Source organism: Scyliorhinus canicula, chromosome 4, assembly GCF_902713615.1.
Source record: "Scyliorhinus canicula chromosome 4, sScyCan1.1, whole genome shotgun sequence".
Taxonomy (NCBI): domain Eukaryota; kingdom Metazoa; phylum Chordata; class Chondrichthyes; order Carcharhiniformes; family Scyliorhinidae; genus Scyliorhinus; species Scyliorhinus canicula.
The window spans coordinates 90,143,185-90,162,497 of NC_052149.1; the positions used below are offsets into that span (position 1 = coordinate 90,143,185).

Consider the following 19,313-nt stretch of genomic DNA (forward strand, 5'->3'; position numbering starts at 1 on the left):
AACATCAGCGAAGAATGCGCCCTCTAAATTAATTTCATCAATGGCGTTCATGATTTTTAAAAAATCGATTTTCTTGCTAGAAAAACACTGCTTGGGAAGTGGTTTTTGCCCATGCACTTCGCACATATTTTCACAAAGGCGGGACATTGCCTCTGTAAGTGTCTATTTTCACACCACTTACACAAAATGGTGGCGTCTGACAATCGCTTAAAATATCCGCCGCTGTTGAAGCCACGTTTTACTTTTGGGTGTGTCGGCTTCATTCCCGATTTTCACAGTAACGTCATTGAAGCCTACTCGTGACAATAAGCGATTTTCATTTTTCGTTGCATTTCACTTGTAGATCTAAGGCTGCCACATACAATGTGAACTGCTGCTTAAAAGCACACCAATTTGCATCTACATTACCAGTTACACAAAGACTTTGTGGTGTTTTCAAGCTATCCATCTTTTCCTTCGGTGACCAGTTGAACATTGAGATTTGTTCTTTTGATGCTCTTCGTCGATTAGTAGATTTTTTTTTAGTAGTACCATCTCCTAAGTTCTTTACTTCAGATCTTCAATTCGTAGATCACCACTTCTGGTGTCATGTTACGTTCTAGTGCATTGCAATAATTGAGTCAATGCACTAAAGAATGTCCAGTCCGTGACTGGTTGAGATTTATTAAATATCAATAACGTGGGTAGAAAATAATACTATTACTACTAACAAACTTTAAACTGTTATCCACTGGAATATGAGAACTAATACAAAGCACTATTATCCATGATGACTCCTCACCCAGGCACCCCAAGGTAGCAGTGTCACGTGGTGTGGTTCTACTGTCACCTGCTGGTTGGAGGTCCAACATATTAACATACAGAATTGCTTATGATTATCATTACAGCCAGTATGTGGTAATCAGCAGGAGGTTTCCTTGTCCATGTTTAACCTGAAGCCATGAGATTTCATGGGGTCCAGCGTCGATGTTGAGAGCTCCCTGGGTAACTCCCTCCCGACTGTATACCACTATGTCACCATCTCTGCTGGGTCTGTCCTGCCAGTGAGACAGGACATACCCAGGAATGATGATGATAGAAAACAGAGAATAAGAATAAATGACATGTTTCAGGTTAACAGGGTTTAACTACTGGAGTGCTGCTAGAATCAGTGTTTGGCCTCAGCAATTTACAATCGATACCAATGATTTAGATGAGGAACCCGAATGCAATGTATCAAAGTTTACTGTTATCACAAAGTTGGATGATCTGGAAAGGTTGGGCGAGTGGGCAAATCAATGGCAGATGTAGTATAATTTTGATACGTCTGATGTTATTCACTTTGGAAGCAAAAACAGGAAGGCAGTTTACTACCTGAACGGTTGCAAATTGGGAGAGTGGATGTGCAGCGGGACCTGATGTCCTTGTGCACCAGTCACTGAAGGTAAGCATGCAGGTGCAGCAGGTGGTAAAGAAGGCTAATAGTATGTTGGCCTTCATTGCAAGAGGGTTCGAGTACGGAAGCAGGGATGTGTTGCTGCAATTATACTGGGCCTTGGTGAGGCCACACCTAGAATATCACGTGCAGTTTTGGTCTCCTTTTCTGAGGAAGGATGTTCTTGCTCTCAAGGGAGTGCAGCAAAGGTTTACCAGACTGATTCCAGGGATGGCGGGACTGTCATATGAGGAGAGATTGACTAGGTTGGGATTGTTTTCACTGGAGTTCAAAAGAATGAGGGAAAATCTCATACAGACATATAAAACTCTAACAGGACTAGTCAGGGTAGATGCAGGGAAGATGTTCCCAATGATGGGTGTGTCCAGAACCAGGGGTCACAGTCTGAGAATTCAGGGCAAACCATTTTGGACAGAGATGAGGAGACATTTCTTCACCCAAAGAGCAGTGAGCCTGTGAAATTCATTACCACAGGAACTAATTTATGCGAAACATTGAATATATTCAAGAGGCGGCTAGATATAGCACTTGGGGAGAATGGGGTCAAAGGTTATGGGGAGAAAGCAGGATTAGGCTATTGAGTTGGGTGATCAGCCATGATCGTGATAAATAGCGGAGCAGGCTCAAAGGGCCAACAGGCCTCCACCTCCTCCGATCTTCTATGTACCTATAAGCTGTGAAGAGATTGTAAAGAGTTTGCAAAATTATATAAATTATAATGAGTGAACAGATGGACTATAATCTGGGGATGTGTGAAATTATCCATGGACAAACAAGGAAGCAAAATATTTCAAAAAAGGGCTTTGGGAGACCACATCTGGAAAGTAAATTTTTTTTGCTTCTCCTCTAGTATCTTCATCCTTTGTATGATATGGAAGTCAAAATTTAGCACACTTTTAAGTGTGATCCAACCAATGCTCAATACAAGTTCACCATAGCTTCTTTGCTTTTCAATTATTTTCCATTTATTAACCTGTGTTGCTATTTTTAGAGATTTGTCTATCTTCACACCTATACCTCTTTGCTTCTCTGTGCCATTCAGACTCTTATTTCCTCAGGAGTGTACGTTGCCCTTTTCTGCCACCAAAATTAAGTTAAAATTAATTTGCCATTTAAATATCCATTCTGCAAGTTTATTCATGTCTTCCCATTAGCCAAACAGAAACAAAGGCGATGTCCTTCACATCAATGTATTCTCCTTCACAGCCTGCCAATGATCTCTTTCTTACTTTAGAAACCAAACATGAATTGAACCAGCCCCTTTAATGGTGTGAGTCTATTGAAGGGTTTCTGAGTGAAAAAAAGTATTTTGAAATCAAAACATTGGTGGTGTAAACAAAAGTTGATAATAATGATCTTTATTAGTGTCACAAGCAGGCTTACATTAACACTGCAATGAAGTTACTGTGAAAATCCCCAAGTCACCACACTCCGGCGCCTGTTCGGGTACACTGAGGGTGAATTCAGAATGTCCAAGTTACCTAACAGCACGTCTTTCGGGGCATGTAGGAGGAAACTGGAGCACCTGGAGGAAACCCACGCAGACACGGGGAGAACGTGCAGACTTCGCACAGTGGCCCAAGCGGGAATCAAACCTAGGACTCTGGAGCTGTGAAGCAACAGTTCTAACCACTGTGCTACCATACTGAACAACAGCACTTTGAACCCGATTGGATTGCGAGCTGTTGCTCGTCCATGAATTCTAATGAATTACACAATAAGTTGGTATATGGACTCTTCTGAAATGCATACTGTTGCTGGTATATGGGCTCTATTTGAATGCACACTGCTGCTTGTACATAGAGTTGTAGAGTCATACATGGACTCCATTGCAACGCACACCATTGCTGGCATATAGGCTCTAATGGATTGTGCTCTTGCTGGTATATGGACTCTATTGGATGCACATTGTTGCTTGTGCATGGACTCTGGTGTATTATACACTGTTGCTGGTATATGGATTCTATTGCATTGCACACTGTTGTTGGTGTCCAGACTCTATTGCATTGCACAGTTCTGATTTTTGGACAGTAAAGCATTGCACATTGTTGGCATATGGACATGGCATTGCATGCTGGGTTGGTATATGGGCTCTAATGCATTGCACGGTGGGTTGGTATATGGGCTCTATTGCATTGCACACTGTTGGTATATGGGCTTTACTGCATTGCACACTGTGTTGGTATATGGACTATTGCATTGCATGGTGTGTTGGTATATGGGCTTTATTACATTGCACGGTGTGTTGGTATATTGGCTCTATTGCATTGCACATTGTGTTGGTATATGGGCTCTATTCCGTTGCTGGTTCCTTCTTTTCTCTGCTACATCAACCGGACGCAGGGCAGACCCCGCTGGGCTCCTGGCGCTGACGCTGTCCTGACCTCAGTTCCGGGTAAGATGGCGGCCCTGCGGACTGTTAGGAACGTTTTGGGGAGCGTGAGTGTCAGGTTGCGATTCGGTACCAGCAGGACTGCGCTCCGACAGGTACTTGTCAAGGGGAATTTACAGTCCGGTGGCAGTAGTCACCTGGATTGGAGTGGGACAGTTGAGTTTATGTGGGGTGTGGGTTTGGTGCAGCGGGAGCTGGTGCTGCTTCTCCGAGCTGCCGATGGTGCCTGGTTGCCCTTGTCTGTCTCTTTCCTGCTGCTTGGAGCAAACCCAATGTCGGTACCCGAGCCTGAACTGTCAACTCGCAACCTCAAAACAAACTGTTCATCGGCAGCTCCGAGTGGGTTAGAAAGAGCTCGTGGTACAAGTTACTTCTGAAGAGAGTCATTAGTCCCTCACATTACAAACTGCCCCATTATGCTGTACAACGTGACTGATTTCATTACATTCCTTACTTATTTACTGGTGATATGCGAATTCATTCAAATGAACAGTGCGGTGTTATGTGTTTATTGCACTACGGGAGCATTGAGCTGCAATTTCTCATTGACTGCAGTCTCATCCATTTTTCCTATACTGTATAGATGTGCTGTACCTCATCTCTAGATGTATTTTGATTTGCTGTGCAGTGTGTGTCAAAGTTAGGAAAGGTTAAAGGTGAGGTTGAGAGGTGTTAATGAATGAGATAAGGAAATAGTGTTGACAGAAACTGTAGGTGAATCAATCGCATCTGCCAAAGAGGGTAGGTTGTGCAGTAGCCAACAATGTTGCCGTGAAAGAGTTATTGGGTGATGTGAACAATGCAATTTCAATATTAGACTTCAGAAGAAAAATGTGTCAAATTATCTGGCTCAAGGTAGCAGGAAGAATTAATGCTGATGGATAACACTGTCCTGTTTCAGACATTGAACTGAGGTGGCTGGGATAATAATTGCCTGAAAAGGATGGTAAGTGAGAGAGAATCTTGGCTCAGAAGATCTGAAAGTAGAATCTCTGTGGGTGGAGATTAGAATCATAGAATTTACAGTGCAGAAGGAGGCCACTCAGCCCATCAAGTCTGCATTGGCCCTTGGAAAGAGCACCCCGCTTAAACCCATACCTCCACACTATCCCTGTAACCCAGTAAGCCCACCTACCCTTTTTTTTTTACACTAAGGGCAATTTAGCATGGCCAGTCCACCTAACCTGCACATCTTTGGACTGTGGGAAAAAACTGGAGCATCTGGAGGAAACCCACGAAGACACGGGGAGAACGTGCAAACTCCGCACAGACAATGACCAAGCCAGCATTCGAACCTTGGACCCTGGAGCTGTGAAATGACAGTGCTAACCACTGTGCTACCGTGCCTCCTGGTTAGGAGTAACAGAGTCAGAAAACACTGGTGGGAGTAGTTTATAGATCCCCGAACAGGAGTTATAATTTTGGGCAGACCGTTAATCAAGAGGAACTTGGATTTTGTAACAAAGTCAATGTCATAATTGTGCAGGACTTTTAATCATTATATAGACTGGACTAATCCAAATTGGGAAAGGTGATTTGAAATGAAATGAAAATCGCTTATTGTCACAAGTAGCCTTCAAATGAAGTTACTGTGAAAAGCCCCTAGTCGCCACATTCCGGCGCCTGTTCGGGGAGGCTGGTACGGGAATTGAACCGTGCTGCTGTCCTGCCTTGGTCTGCTTTCAAAGCCAGCGATTTAGCCCTGTGCTAAACAGCCCCTTTTGCAGTATGCTTTTCTGGAACATTATATGGTGGAACCTGCTATTGATAAACTTTATCTTAGAGATCTAGTATAATATAATGAGGCAGATTTAATTAATCTTTTAAAAAAATATTTTATTGAAGCATTTGTAATTTTCACAATTTAACATATTGACATTTCTAAAACAACCGTGCGGGTCGACGCACAAAATGCCCCCTAAAATAACAACACACAATAAACCACGCACCCCACTTCTCCCGCCCTATCCTCAATTACCCGTATACTAAATTCCTGGTCCTTATTTAACATTACCATGCCTCCTATTTTCGTCCTCCCCCATTTTGCTCTTTCCCCCTTACTGCTGACGTTCAGTTTTGTTAATGAAATCGATGAATGGCTGCCAACTCCGGGCGAATCCCTGTATTGATCCTCTTAAAGCAAACTTGATTTTCTCCAGACTGAGAAACTCAACCATATCGCTGACCCACACTCCTGATTTTGGGGGCTCCGAGTCCCTCCATCTGAGCAACATCCGTCTCCAAGCTATCAGGGAGAAGGCTAAAATATTGGCCTCCCCTTCCTTTGACCCCGGATCTTCCGACACCTCAAATATTGCTAATTCTGGACTCGGAGTTGCCCTACCTTCCAGGACCTCCGACATAACATCGCAAATCCCCGCCATAATTCCCTCAGTTTCAGACATGCCCAAGACATGGTTGGCCGGACTACCCCCACACTGCCCACATCTGTCCTCCACCTCCTCGAAGAACCTACTCCTCCGGGCTATCGTTATGTGGGCCCTGTGAACTACCTTGAACTGAATCAAGCTGAGTCTAGCACAGGACGAGGATGCATTTACCCTTTTCAAGGCTTTTTCCCATAGTTCAGTTTCCAGCTCCCCTCCCAACTCCTCTTCCCACTTCCTCTTCACCCCTCTGATAGGGGCCCCTTCCCACTCTAACAATTCCCTGTATATGTCCGAAACCTTCCCACCTCCAACCCCTGTTTTTGACAGCACTTTATCCTGCAGTCCCCTCGGGGAGGCGAGGAAAGCTTGGGACCTGCCTCCGTACAAAGTCCCGCACTTGAGGATACCAAAATCCGTTCCCTCCTGGCAAGTCAAACTCCTGTAATGTCGGGAAACCCTCTCCAGGGTCCCAGGTTCGATTCCCGGCTGGGTCACTGTCTGTGTGGAGTCTGCACGTCCTCCCCGTGTGTGCGTGGGTTTCCTCCGGGTGCTCCGGTTTCCTCCCACAGTCCAAAGATGTGCGGGTTAGGTGGATTGGCCATGCTAAATTGCCCGTAGTGTCCTAATAGTAAGGTTAAGGGGGGGGGGAGTTGTTGGGTTACGGGTATAGGGTGGATACGTGGGTTTGAGTAGGGTGATCATTGCTCGGCACAACATCGAGGGCCGAAGGGCTTGTTCAGTGCTGTACTGTTCTATAATTCTATAATCTATACAAGAAAGGTACCAGAAGTTTGGAGGTCGATGAACACTGTCCTGTTATTTAAAATGGGTGTGAGGGATTAGCCAGATAATTATAGGCAGTCAGTCTGACTTCAGTAGTGAGCAAATTGTTGGAATCAATTTTGAGAGACAGGATAAACTGTAACTTGGGTACGAATTGATAGGGATAGTCAGCATGGCTTTGTTCGGAGAAGATTGGGAAATTACAAATGCAATTTTTTTAGGGAAGTAATAAAAGGATTGTTTAAGGAAGTGCAGTGGATGTTGTCTTCGTGGATTTTATTAAGGCATTTGACGAAGCCCCACGTGGCGGACATGTCAGAAAAGTGAAATAACATAGGATACAGTGGAAGGTGGCAAATTGGATCCAAAATTGGCTCAGTGACAGGAAAGAAAGGGTAATGGTTGATATTGCAAATTGAAAATGGTTTTTAGTGGTGTTCCACAGGGCTCAGTCTTGGGGGCCCTTGCTGTTTGTTGTATTTATTAATGATTTGGACTTGAATGTGGGAGGCAGGCCGCATGGTGGTGCAGTGGGTTAGCATTGCTGCCTCACGGCACCGAGGTCCCAGGTTCGATCCCGGCTCTGGGTCACTGTCCGTGTGGAGTTTGCACATTCTCTCCGTGTTTGCGTGGGTTTCGCCCCCACAACCCAAAGATGTGCAGAGTAGGTGGATTGGCCACGCTAAATTGCCCCTTAATTGGAAAAAATGAATTGGGTAATCTAAATTTTTAAAAAATGTGGGAGGCATGATTGGGAAATTTGCAGATGACACCCAAATTGGTCATGTAGTTGATAGTGAAGAGGTTAGCTGTTGTCTCCAGAGTGATCTAAATGGTTTGGTTGAGCGGGCAGAAAAGTGGCAAATGAAATTCAATCCCAAGAAGTGTGAAGTTATACATTTGTGGCGGACAAACAAAGCAAGGAATACTCAACAAACAGGAGGATATTGAAAGGGGGAGAAGAAGTGAGAGACCCTGGAGTACATGTCCACAAGTCCGTGAAGTTGATAGGACATGTGGATAAGGTGGTAAAGGAAGCGCATGGAATGCCTTTTATTGAAGGAGGTATTGAATACAAAAGTAGGGATCTATTGCTGGAACTGTATGAAAGGCTGGTTAGGCCACAACTAGAATTTTTGTCTACACTTCTGGTCACCACATTACAGGAAGCACATAATTGCTCTGGAGAGAGTGCAGAGGCCCACAGGTCATATGAGCAGAAATAGGCCATTCAGCCCATTGTATCTGCTCCGCCATTCAATGACATCATGACTAATTTGATATAATCCTCAACTCCACTTTTCCTGCTTTATCTCCCATAACTTTTGATTTTCTTATTGATTAAAATCTCTCTGTCTCAGCCTTGAATATACTTAACGACCCAGCCTTTACAGCTCTCTGCGGTAATAAATTCCACAGATTCACTATGCTCCGAGAATAAATTTCTCCTCAATTCTGTTTTAAATCGGCCACCCTTTACTCTGAGATTATGCCCTCTGGTCCTAGACTCCCCCACAAGGGGAAACTACCTCTAAGCATCTACCATTTCAAGCCCCTGAGAATCCTACAAGTCTCAAGAAGGTTACCTCTTAGTCTACTAAACTCTAATGAGTGCAGGTTCAACCTAGTCAACCCCTCCTCATAAGAAAATCTCTCCATACCTGGGATCAACCTAGTGATCCTCCTCCAATGCCAGTATACCTCTCCTTAGATAAGGCGACCAAACTGTTAACTGTATTCCAGGTGTGATCTAACTAGGGCCTTGTATCATTTAGTAAGATTTATTTATTTTTATACTCCATTCCCTTTGAAATAAAGGCCAGCGTTCCATTTGCCTTCCCAGTTAGTTTCCTGCTGAACTTGCATGCTAGTTTTTTTGTGATTTATGCAGAAAATCCCTCTTTGTTTTCTATAATCTTTCTCCATTTAAGTAATATTCAGCTCCTTAATTCTTCCTACCAAAGTGCATAACTTACTACATTATATTCCATCTGCTCTGAGGATGAATTTCCAATCCTGATTAGACCAGGAGAGGTACCAGAGGACTGGAGAAATGCAAACGTAGTGCCATTGTTTCAAAAGGGATCGAAGGAAATGCCAAACTATTATCGGCCAGTTAGTTATACCTTGGTGGTGGGAAAATTAGTAGAATCAATCCTGGGACACAGGATTAACTGTCACATAGAAAGGCATGGACTCGTCAGGGATAGTTAAAGGAAGGTCTTGCTTCACAAATTTGATTGAATTCTTTGAGGAAGTGACAAGAAGGGTTGATGAAAGTAGCGCAGTGGATGTTGTGTACATGGATTTTAGCAAGGCGTTTGACAAAGTACCACATGACAGATTGCTTAGAGGGGCAGCACGGTGGCACAGTGGTTAGCATTGCTGCGTACGGCGCTGAGGACCCGGGTTCGAATCCCGGCCCTGGGTCACTGTCTGTGGAGTTTGCACATTCTCCCCGTGTTTGCGTGGGTTTCACCCCCACAACCCAAAGATGTGCAGGATAGGTGGATTGGCCATGCTAAATTGCCCCTTAATTGGAAAAAATAATTGAGTACTCTAAATTTTTTTTTAAATGACATTGCTTAAAAAGGAAAAGCCCATGGGATAATAAATATCTTTATTGTCACAAGTAGGTTTTATATCAACACTGCAATGAAGTTACTGTGATAAGCCTTTAGTTGCCACATTCCGGCACCTGTTCAGGTACACAGAGGGAGAATTCAGAATGTCCAGTTCACCTAACCGCATGTCTTTTGAGACTTGTGGGGGGAAACCAGAGCACCCGGAAGAAACCTACGCAGACACGGAGAGAACTTGCAGACTCCACACAGACAGTGACCCAAGCCGGGAATTGAACCTGGGATCTTGGAGCTGTAAAGCAACAGTGCTACCCACTGTGCTACCGTGCTGCCCGATACAGAGTAATGTGGCAAACTGGATAGAAAGTTGACTTTTTAACAGGAAACAAAAGGTAATGGTTGATGGGTGCCCTTGTGAATGGAAAGTTGTAAGTTGTATTCCACAGGGCATGGTGTTGGAATCCTTACTGCTTGTGTTATATATTAACGGTGCAAGGCAATGAGGGTACATGAATAAGGAAGTCATGCTACAGGTGGTGGACTTTGGCAAAACCACTCTTGAAATACTGTGTGCTATTTTGGCTTCCATATCTTAAGGCATTACTTTTTAAGGCATTATTGCAAAGGGTCACTAGATTGGTCCCTGGGATGAGAGGGTTGTGCTATGATGAGGCTGAGTAACTTGGGCCGATACTCATTGGAGCTTAGAATCCTGAGAGATAATCTCATTAAAACATACTGATACGGAAGGGACTTGTCTGGGCAGACACTGAAGGATTCTTTCCTTTGGGTGGGGAATCTAGAACAAGGGCACAGCTTGCGGATATGGTGCTAAACATTTAGGACTGAGGCAGAAGGGAAATTCTTTCACTTACAGGGTTGTGAACCTTTGGAAGCATGAACCCAAGAGGTTCACGGATGCTCCACCATTGAGTATTTTCAAGACTGAGCAATAAATTTTTGATCTTTCTGGGAATCAAGAGATATAAGAATGGGCAGAAAGTATAGTTGAGGGAGAAGATCAACCATTATCGGATTAAATGGAACCGCCTGAAAGGGGTTCTTCTGACACAACTGTTTTATTTGTTTTACAATTAACTTAAGGTGTTGAACTGGGTTAAATCTTTGGAAATTGTATGCTGTTCAACCAATCACAATACACACAGTGGTCACTTTTCCCTCCCCCATTAACCTACCATATTTGTGTTTGCACTGCAGAGTACGTGATAACACAGTAAAATAGGGGACTGTTTAATAACCTATTGAAGGACAACTCACTGGTGCAAGGTCATAGTTTGAAATCCTGCAAACCCTGACAAATACGTCATTTCCATTTTTTCTATTGTGCAAATGTTATTATAGGTGAATTGATTATCAAAACATTAAATCAGATCATTAACATCTTCTAAACCCATTCACTTTCCAAAGTTCTTATAGTGGAATCTGAGAAAGAAATGTTAATTTCCTATTAGTAAGAGCATAGAACATACAGTGCAGAAGGAGGCCATTCGGCCCATCGAGTCTGCACCGACCCACTTAAGCCCTCACTTCCGCCCTATCCCCGTAACCCAATAACCCCTTCCAACCTTTTTTTTAAAAAATAATTTTTATTGAAATTTTTACAAAATATAAACAGCTCAACTCTATTAACAAAACAACCGGGGTAACACCCCAAGAACAATTCCCACCCAACTTCAAAAGCAACTAAAAACAAAAGAAAAAAAACCAAAAGAACACCCAACAACAAAAGGGAAAGAGATAACACCTGCCACACCCCACAGACCCATGTACACAGTTCTCCCTCCCACCGATCCAACCCCCCCCCCCCCCGGTTGCTGCTGCTGCCGGCCTATTCCCCTACCGTTCCGCCACCGCCTAAAGAACCCTTGTACTGATCCCCTCAGGGCAAATTTCACCTTTTCCAATTTGATGAACCCCGCCATATCATTGATCCAGGTCTCCACGCTTGGGGGCCTCGCATCCTTCCATTGGAGCAAGATCCTCCGCCGGGCTACTAGGGACGCAAAGGCCAGAACACCGGCCTCTTTCGCCTCCTGCACTCCCGGCTCCACTGCAACCCCAAAAATTGCGAGTCCCCAGCCTGGCTTGACCCTGGATCCCACCACCCTCGACACCGTCCTTGCTACCCCCTTCCAAAACTCCCCCAGCGCTGGGCACGCCCAAAACATATGGGCATGGTTCGCTGGGCTCCCCGAGCACCTAGCACACCTGTCTTCGCCCCCGAAAAACCTACTCATCCTCGTCCCAGTCATGTGGGCCCTTGAACTGTATGAGGCTAAGCCTCGCACAGGAAGAGGAGGAATTCACTCTCTCCAGGGCATCCGCCCACGTCCCCTCCTCAATCTCCTCACACAGCTCCTCTTCCCATTTTCCCTTCAGTTCCTCCACCGAGGCCTCGTCTACCTCCTGCATTACCCAGTATGTGTCTGAAGTCCTCCCTCCTCCAACCCACACCCCCGAGAGCACCCTGTCCCGCACCCCACGTGGGGGCAGCAAGGGGAATCCCTCCACCTGCTGCCTGGCAAACGCCCTCACCTGCATGTACCTAAACATGTTCCCCAGGGGGAGCCCAAACTTCCCCTCTAACTCCCCCAAGCTCGCGAACCTCCCCTCCACAAACAGGTCCCTCAACCTCCTAACCCCTGCCCTGTGCCAGCCCAGGAATCCGCCATCAATGCTCCCTGGGACAAACTGATGGTTCCCCCGTATTAGTGCCTCCATCGAGCCCCCCACTTCTCCCCTGTGCCGTCTCCATTGCCCCCAAATTTTGAGGGTAGCCGCCACCACCGGGCTCGTGGTATACCTCGTTGGAGGGAGCGGCAACGGTGCCGTTACCAGTGCCTCCAGGCTCGTGCCCACACATGACGCCGCCTCCATCCTCTTCCATGCTGCCCCTTCCTCGTCCATTACCTACTTACGCACCACCGCTGCGTTGGCAGCCCAATAGTACCCACAGAGGTTAGGCAACCCCCCCCCCAAATATCCCTGCCTCGTTCCAGGAACACTCTTCTCACCCTCGGAGTCCCATGCGCCCACACAAATCCCGTGATACTCCTGTTGACCCTCCTAAAAAAGGCCTTCGGGATAAGGATGGGGAGGCACTGGAACAGGAACAAAAACCTCGGGAGCACCGTCATCTTAACGGACTGCACCCTCCCCGCCAGTGACAGCGGTAACATATCCCACCTCTTAAACTCCTCCTCCATCTGCTCCACCAACCTTGTGAGGTTGAGCTTGTGCAGGGCCCCCCAGCTCCCAGCCACCTGGACCCCGAGGTACCTGAAGCTCTTCCCTGCCTGCTTCAATGGGAGCCTACCAATCCCCTCCTCTTGATCCCCCAGATGCACCACAAACAACTCACTCTTGCCCAGGTTCAACTTATACCCCGAGAAACCCCCGAATTCACTAAGAATCCTCATCACCTCCGGCATCCCCCCCACCGGATCCACCACATACAGCAACAGGTCGTCCGCATACAGCGACACTCGATGCTCCTCCCCACCCCACACCAGGCCCCTCCAGTTCCCTGACTCCCTCAATGCCATGGCCAGGGGCTCAATCGCCAACGCGAAGAGCAAGGGGGACAGGGGGCACCCCTGTCTCATCCCCCGGTACATCCGAAAGTACTCCGACCTCCTCCTGTTTGTGGCTACACTCGCCATCGGGGCCTCGTAGAACAGCCTCACCCACCGGATGAACCCCTCCCCAAACCCAAACCTCTCCAACACCTCCCACAAATACTCCCACTCAACCCTATCAAAGGACTTCTCCGCATCCAATGCCACCACTATCTCCACCTCCCCTTCCATGGCCGGCATCATAATGACATTGAGGAGCCTTCGCACGTTCGTATTCAACTGCCTTCCCTTCACAAACCCCGTCTGGTCCTCATGAATGACCCTGGGCACGCAATCCTCTATTCTAGTGGCCAGGATCTTTGCCAGGAGCTTAGCGTCGGCGTTCAGCAGCGAAATCGGCCTATATGACCCGCACTGCAGAGGGTCCTTGTCCCGCTTCAGGATCAAGGAAATCAGCGCCCGTGACATAGTTGGGGGCAAAGCCTCCCTTGCCTCGTTAAAGTTCCGGACCAACAGGGGGCCCAACAGGCCCAAATACCTTTTATAAAATTCCGCCGGAAACCCGTCCGGCCCCGGCGCATTCCCCGACTGCATGCTCCCTATCCCTTTGACCACCTCCTCCAGCTCGATCGGCGCCCCCAGTCCCTCCACCTGCTTCTCCTCCACCCTCGGGAATCGCAGCTTGTCCAAGAAGCGCCCCATTCCACCCCCCTCCACCGGGGGCTCCGACCGGTACAGTTCCCCATAGAAGTCTCTGAAGACCCCATTAACATCTACTCCCCTCCGCACCACCTTCCCAGCCTTATCCGTCACTCCCCCAATCTCCCTGGCCGCGTCCCGCTTTCGGAGCTGGTGTGCCAGCATCCTGCTCGCCTTCTCCCCGTATTCATACACCGCCCCCTGTGCTTTCCTCCACTGAGCTTCCGCCTTTCTGGTAGTCAATAGGTCGAATCTGGCCTGAAGGCTACGCCTCACCCCCAGCAATCTGTCCTCTGGAGCCTCCGCATTTCTCCTATCCACCCGCACCATCTCCCCTATCAGTCTCTCCCTCTCCCTCTGCTCCCCCCTCTCCCTATGGGTTCGGATGGAGATCAATTCCCCCCTCATTACCGCCTTCAATGCCTCCCAGACCGTCCCCACTCGGACCTCCCCGTTGTCATTGGCCTCAAGGTACCTCTTGATACACCCCCAAACCCTCTCGGCCACCTCCTCATCTGCCAGCAGCCCCACCTCCAAGCGCCAGAGCGGACGTTGGTCCCTCTCTTCCCCCAGCCTGAGGTCCACCCAGTGCGGGGCATGATCTGAAATGGCAATGGCGGAGTATTCCACATCCTCCACCCTCGAAACCAACCCCCTACTCAGGACAAAAAAATCAATCCTCGTGTAGGCCTTATGTACGTGGGAGAAAAACGAGTATTCCCTGGCCCTTGGCCTCGCAAACCTCCAGAGGTCCCCCACCCCCCACCCAATCTGGTCCATAAATCCCCATAGCACCTTAGCCACCGCCGGCCTCCTACCCGTCCGGGACTTGGATCGATCCAATGGGGGATCCAGTACCATGTTGAAGTCCACCACTCTCAGGTGTGTCTCCTGGAGCATGGCCACATCCGCCGTCAGCCCCCTCAGGTTTCACCGGCCCATTCAGCCCCCTTACATTCCAGGTTATCAGCCAGATCAGAGGGCTCCCTGCCCCCCTCTCCTGCCGATTAGCCATACCCCATCCCTTGCCCACCCCCGGCCAGCGTCCCCCGCTCTGCCAGTTTCCCACGGCGGCAACTCGCCCTCCCTCCAGCACCCCCTGCGTCCTCCAGCTCCTTCCTGACCATTTCAGCAGCAACCCGGTGGTTACCCCCCCCCCCCCCCCCCCCCCCCCCGGAGGGGCTAGGACCTCTCCTAGCCACGCCCCTTCCTCCATAGCGCTCCCGTGAGCCAGCTAACTTCTGCTGACCCCGGCGACTCCCGCCCTACCTCCGACTCCTCCCCACGTGGGACTACCCCTCCTCCATCGTGGCCGTCAACGGGCCCCCCCCCCCCCTCCCCCGCTCTTGCGCGGGAAAAGAAAACAGCCAGCAACGACCCGCGCTTCTCAGCCTGCACTGTTTGGAATAATCTTGGCATTCATGAACTTTACTTTTGTATGATTGTTAGGAAAGTTCCAGCTGGGTTGGCTTTCAAAGTAAACAAAAAGAAGTGGAATTCTGAGCAGACATGGAGCAGAACAAATACTGGATTCCTGAAATCCAGCAATGATGTTAAATATCTAGCCATGGCTGACAATTGATTTAAAAACAGTTGAGACCTCCAGCATTTTAATGGATGTGACTTCAGAAATGAATTGTCGGGGGCAGCATGGTGGCGCAGTGGTTAGCATTGCTGCCTCATGGTGCCGAAGTCCTATGTTCGATCCCGGCTCTGGGTCACTGTCCATGTGGAGCTTGCACATTCTCCACGTGTTTCCGTGGGTTTCGTCTCCATAACCCAAAAGATGTGCAGGGTAGGTGGATTGGCCACGCTAAATTGCCCCTTAATTGGAAAAAATGAATTGGGTACTCTAAATTTAAAAAAAAGAAATGCTTTGTCGCGAGTGATTTTTGGAGAGACATTTTCTTGGCCTGTAATTTTGGTAATTGAATGCAAAGTAATTAAAGAAATTGTTAAAATGTGTGTGTGTGTATTTATTCTGTGAACATATTTTTTGCACCTGAAATCTGCAGACATTATTAATCTTTATTAGTGTCACAAATAGACTTAATGAAGTTACTGTGAAAGTCCCCTAGTTGCCACTTCACGACACCTGTTCGGGTAACTGAGGAGAGAATTCAGAATGTCCAATTCACCCAACAAGCACATCTTTTGGGACTTGTGGGAGGAAACCGGAGCACCCGGAGGAAACCCACATAGACACGGGAAGAATGTGCAGACTTCGCACAGACAGTGACTCAAGCCGGGAATCAAACCTGGGACCCTGGAGTGTGAATCCAACAGTGCTAACCACTGTGCTACCATGCCGCCCTTCTGTTCGCTTGCTTCTGTGTTCCTTCCCTTTTGGGTCCGCAGACTTTTAAAATCCAAGCCTGACTTTGCCAATTGCTGCTATTTGATTTTCTTTATTTCGCTCATGTGTTTCTTTCAGTTCTTTCAGATTGATGTTCTCCACAGAGAGTTTTGATTCTCTCACCAAGATTTCACAATAATAGGAAATTCAAAGTATCCTGGATGATGTTGTATCATTGTTCTAAGTCTCACTCTTGTTTCCTACGCTCATAGCTTTTCCAGATCCTCTATTTTATACCTGAAAGCTGGTTCGATTAGCACACAAAATGAAAGCAAAGTACTGCCGATGCTTGAAATTCTTACATGGGGTCCCCACAATGCTGGTTGATCATCCTTCCCAAACTCTTCCTGTTAATCATCTATTTCTCTTTCAATCCTTTTGTGTTATCTCTCGCCATTACATATTTCCATATGGACTTAATACTTCCTCCTCTTCTTCCTGGCAATCCCATCTCTATTGTTCACCTCATCACATTTCCTCTCTGCAGCAAATTGAAATACGAAATAAAAGCAGGAAATACTAGAGGCATTGAGCAAGTCAAACAACATTAGAAGGGAAAGAAACAGAGTTAATGTTCTGTAATTATGCCGTTTCTTCAGAACTGTAAGATCTTACAGATGGTTTTAATGGTGACATAATGGTATGTCACTGGACTAGTAATCCAGAGCTGGACATGCCCTAAAGGAGAATAGCGATTAGATTGTATCTGTGGCAGATGATGAAGGAACCAGCAAGAGGGAAAGAAATGACGTGTCCTTGCTAATCTACCAGTCATTGAAGCATCTGCCCACGACAGTATTGGTAGGACTGCACAGTCCTTGTAGTGATGAACTCCTGTCTTCATTTTGAGAATACTCTCCATCACATTGTGTAGCACACATTTTGAGAATACCCTCCATCGCATTGTGTGGCACTGCCACTATACCAAATGGGATAGATTTTGAACCGAGCAGATCTAGCAACTCAAGACTGGGTAGCTATGAGGCACTGTGACTAGCAATAGAATTATATACAAGATAATCTGTAACCTCATGGCCTGCCGTATCCCCCACCCTACCATTACCATCAAACCAGGGGATGAACTGTGGTTCAATGAAGAGTACAGAAGGGCATGCTGATAGCAGCACCAAACATACCTAAAATGAAGTGACAACCTGGTGAAACTACCAACACAGGATAACTTGCATTCCAAACAGCGGAACAGATCGAATGTTCCCCATCCAGTTGTGAACAGTGATGGGCAATTAAACAATTTAAAGGTGGAGGAAGCTTCATAAATATCCCCATTCTCAATGATGGGGTGCCCTGCATATTAGTACAAAATAAATTCCTGAAGCATTTGTAGCAATTATCCATTTCTGCCTTCTCCTTAGGTTCTCAGCATTCCAGTCTTCAGACAATTTGATTATGGCTGAAGGCACTGGATACGGCAAAGGCTACTGGTACTGACACCATTCTGGCAAAAGCACTGAAGACTTGAGCTTCAGAATTAGTTGCACCCCTGGACAAATCCAACTCGACCAATTACCACATCATCAGTCTACTGTTGATCATCGGCAAAGTGATGGAAAGTGTAATTGACAGTGCTATCATGCAGTACTTACTCAGTAATAAACTGCTCAATTGCTGGATAGTGCATGCATGTGTTCAAATACGTTGGACGGCATGTGGATCAAAGACGGGCATACTTTGGGAGAAGAAATTAATGACAACTGTAGATTACGTGGAAGAGAATTGAAGTAGAAAATAATTGTTTGTTAATGTCCTTATGCCATTTTAATCATAGGTGTAGGCCCAGATTAAGCTCCATTTAAATATCAAAACCCTTGGATGTGGATTTTTTGGTCATTACTGCTAGTGGGTCCCAGAGTAGTTTTTGGCAATTTGTAATTCTAGGTAAAAACAAAAGCAGTAAATGAGACTTGTGGAGAAAATGCTTTTATTATCAAGTTACAGACTAGGATTACAGACGTATTACTAACATAATAGCTGCAGAACAGCAATTTCACAAGGGGGAAGTGAGGAAGAACTTTTTCATGCAGTGTGTGGTAATGACAAGGGACCTGCTGCCCACTGAGGTGGTGGAAACTGAAATGATGAATGACGGAAATTGGATGGGTGTTTGAGGGGAATAAACTTGCAGGGTTATGGGGATAAAACCAAGAATGGGATTTTTGTATTGTTCAACAGAAAGCTGGCATGGATTTGATGGACTGAATGATGGCCTCCTGTGCTATAATGGCCCTGTGACTTAATTTTGATGGTGAAATAGGGGTCACTCTTACTGAACTTGCATTAAGACAATGGCGTATTGTGGAAGGATCTTAATTTTGCCTGTCTTCTGGACTATTTCGCCTGGACGCATTCAACAGTGACAGTGATTGAACAAATGGAATATGTTGCATTTTCAGCATGGACATTTCTTACTTGTAAGCAGAGACATTCTCGGAAATCACCAGATATAATACGGTGCTCACTGGCGAGCTCTAGGACCATCAAATTTATCAGTTTTGACTTGCAAATGTAAAATTTCTGAATTTCCCCATTCCAACCCCAAAGAACCTGAAGTCTTGTCACTGCAAATCTTTCACTGTGATTTACATGGTTACATCTGTTAACTGCCTCTGTCTCTCTCAGGTTTGTGTGCACCATTATAGGAGTTGTAGTAATATCCATTTTACGAAGCCAGAATATCCGGCATTTAACAAGTCATCTCTTCGAAACAGTACACAATCAAGATTTTTCAGAAGCTCTACTGGTAACAAGGATATTTTCTAGTTTCTTATTAAACAATCAAATTACTTGGTTCAGATGTTGTCCTGACCTCTTATTTATTTTTACAGCTGTTAATGGCCAGGTTGTTCAGTTCAAACTTTCTGATATTGGAGAAGGGATCACAGAAGTTCATGTGAAGGAATGGTGAGTTGGTGCCTAATTGTGATTTAATAATTTGTTTTTGTGTTGTAGAATTGCTATGTCCCAGACAACAAATCTTTCATATAGGAAGATTATGTTTTTACTGTCTTGGCACTGTTTTATGATTCGAGTAGTCCTTGCATACCTGTTTCTTTACTTTG

At 46.3% G+C, this 19,313-nt stretch overlaps 1 protein-coding gene across 2 annotated transcripts in view; it reads left to right on the plus strand.

Moving 5' to 3' along the window:
• Positions 1–3,819: 3,819 nt before the first annotated feature.
• The window catches only part of dbt (dihydrolipoamide branched chain transacylase E2), a 71,445-nt gene continuing 55,951 nt past the window's right edge, over positions 3,820–19,313 (plus strand). Inside the window, exons 1-3 of one of the 2 annotated variants that reach the window (XM_038794762.1) lie at positions 3,820–3,922; positions 18,874–18,994; positions 19,080–19,155. In XM_038794762.1, coding sequence (XP_038650690.1) covers positions 3,836–3,922; positions 18,874–18,994; positions 19,080–19,155 — 284 coding nt within the window. In that variant the 5' untranslated portion in view covers positions 3,820–3,835. The remainder of the gene's footprint in view (positions 3,923–18,873; positions 18,995–19,079; positions 19,156–19,313) is intronic. The other variant, XM_038794763.1, reaches the window with a different exon arrangement.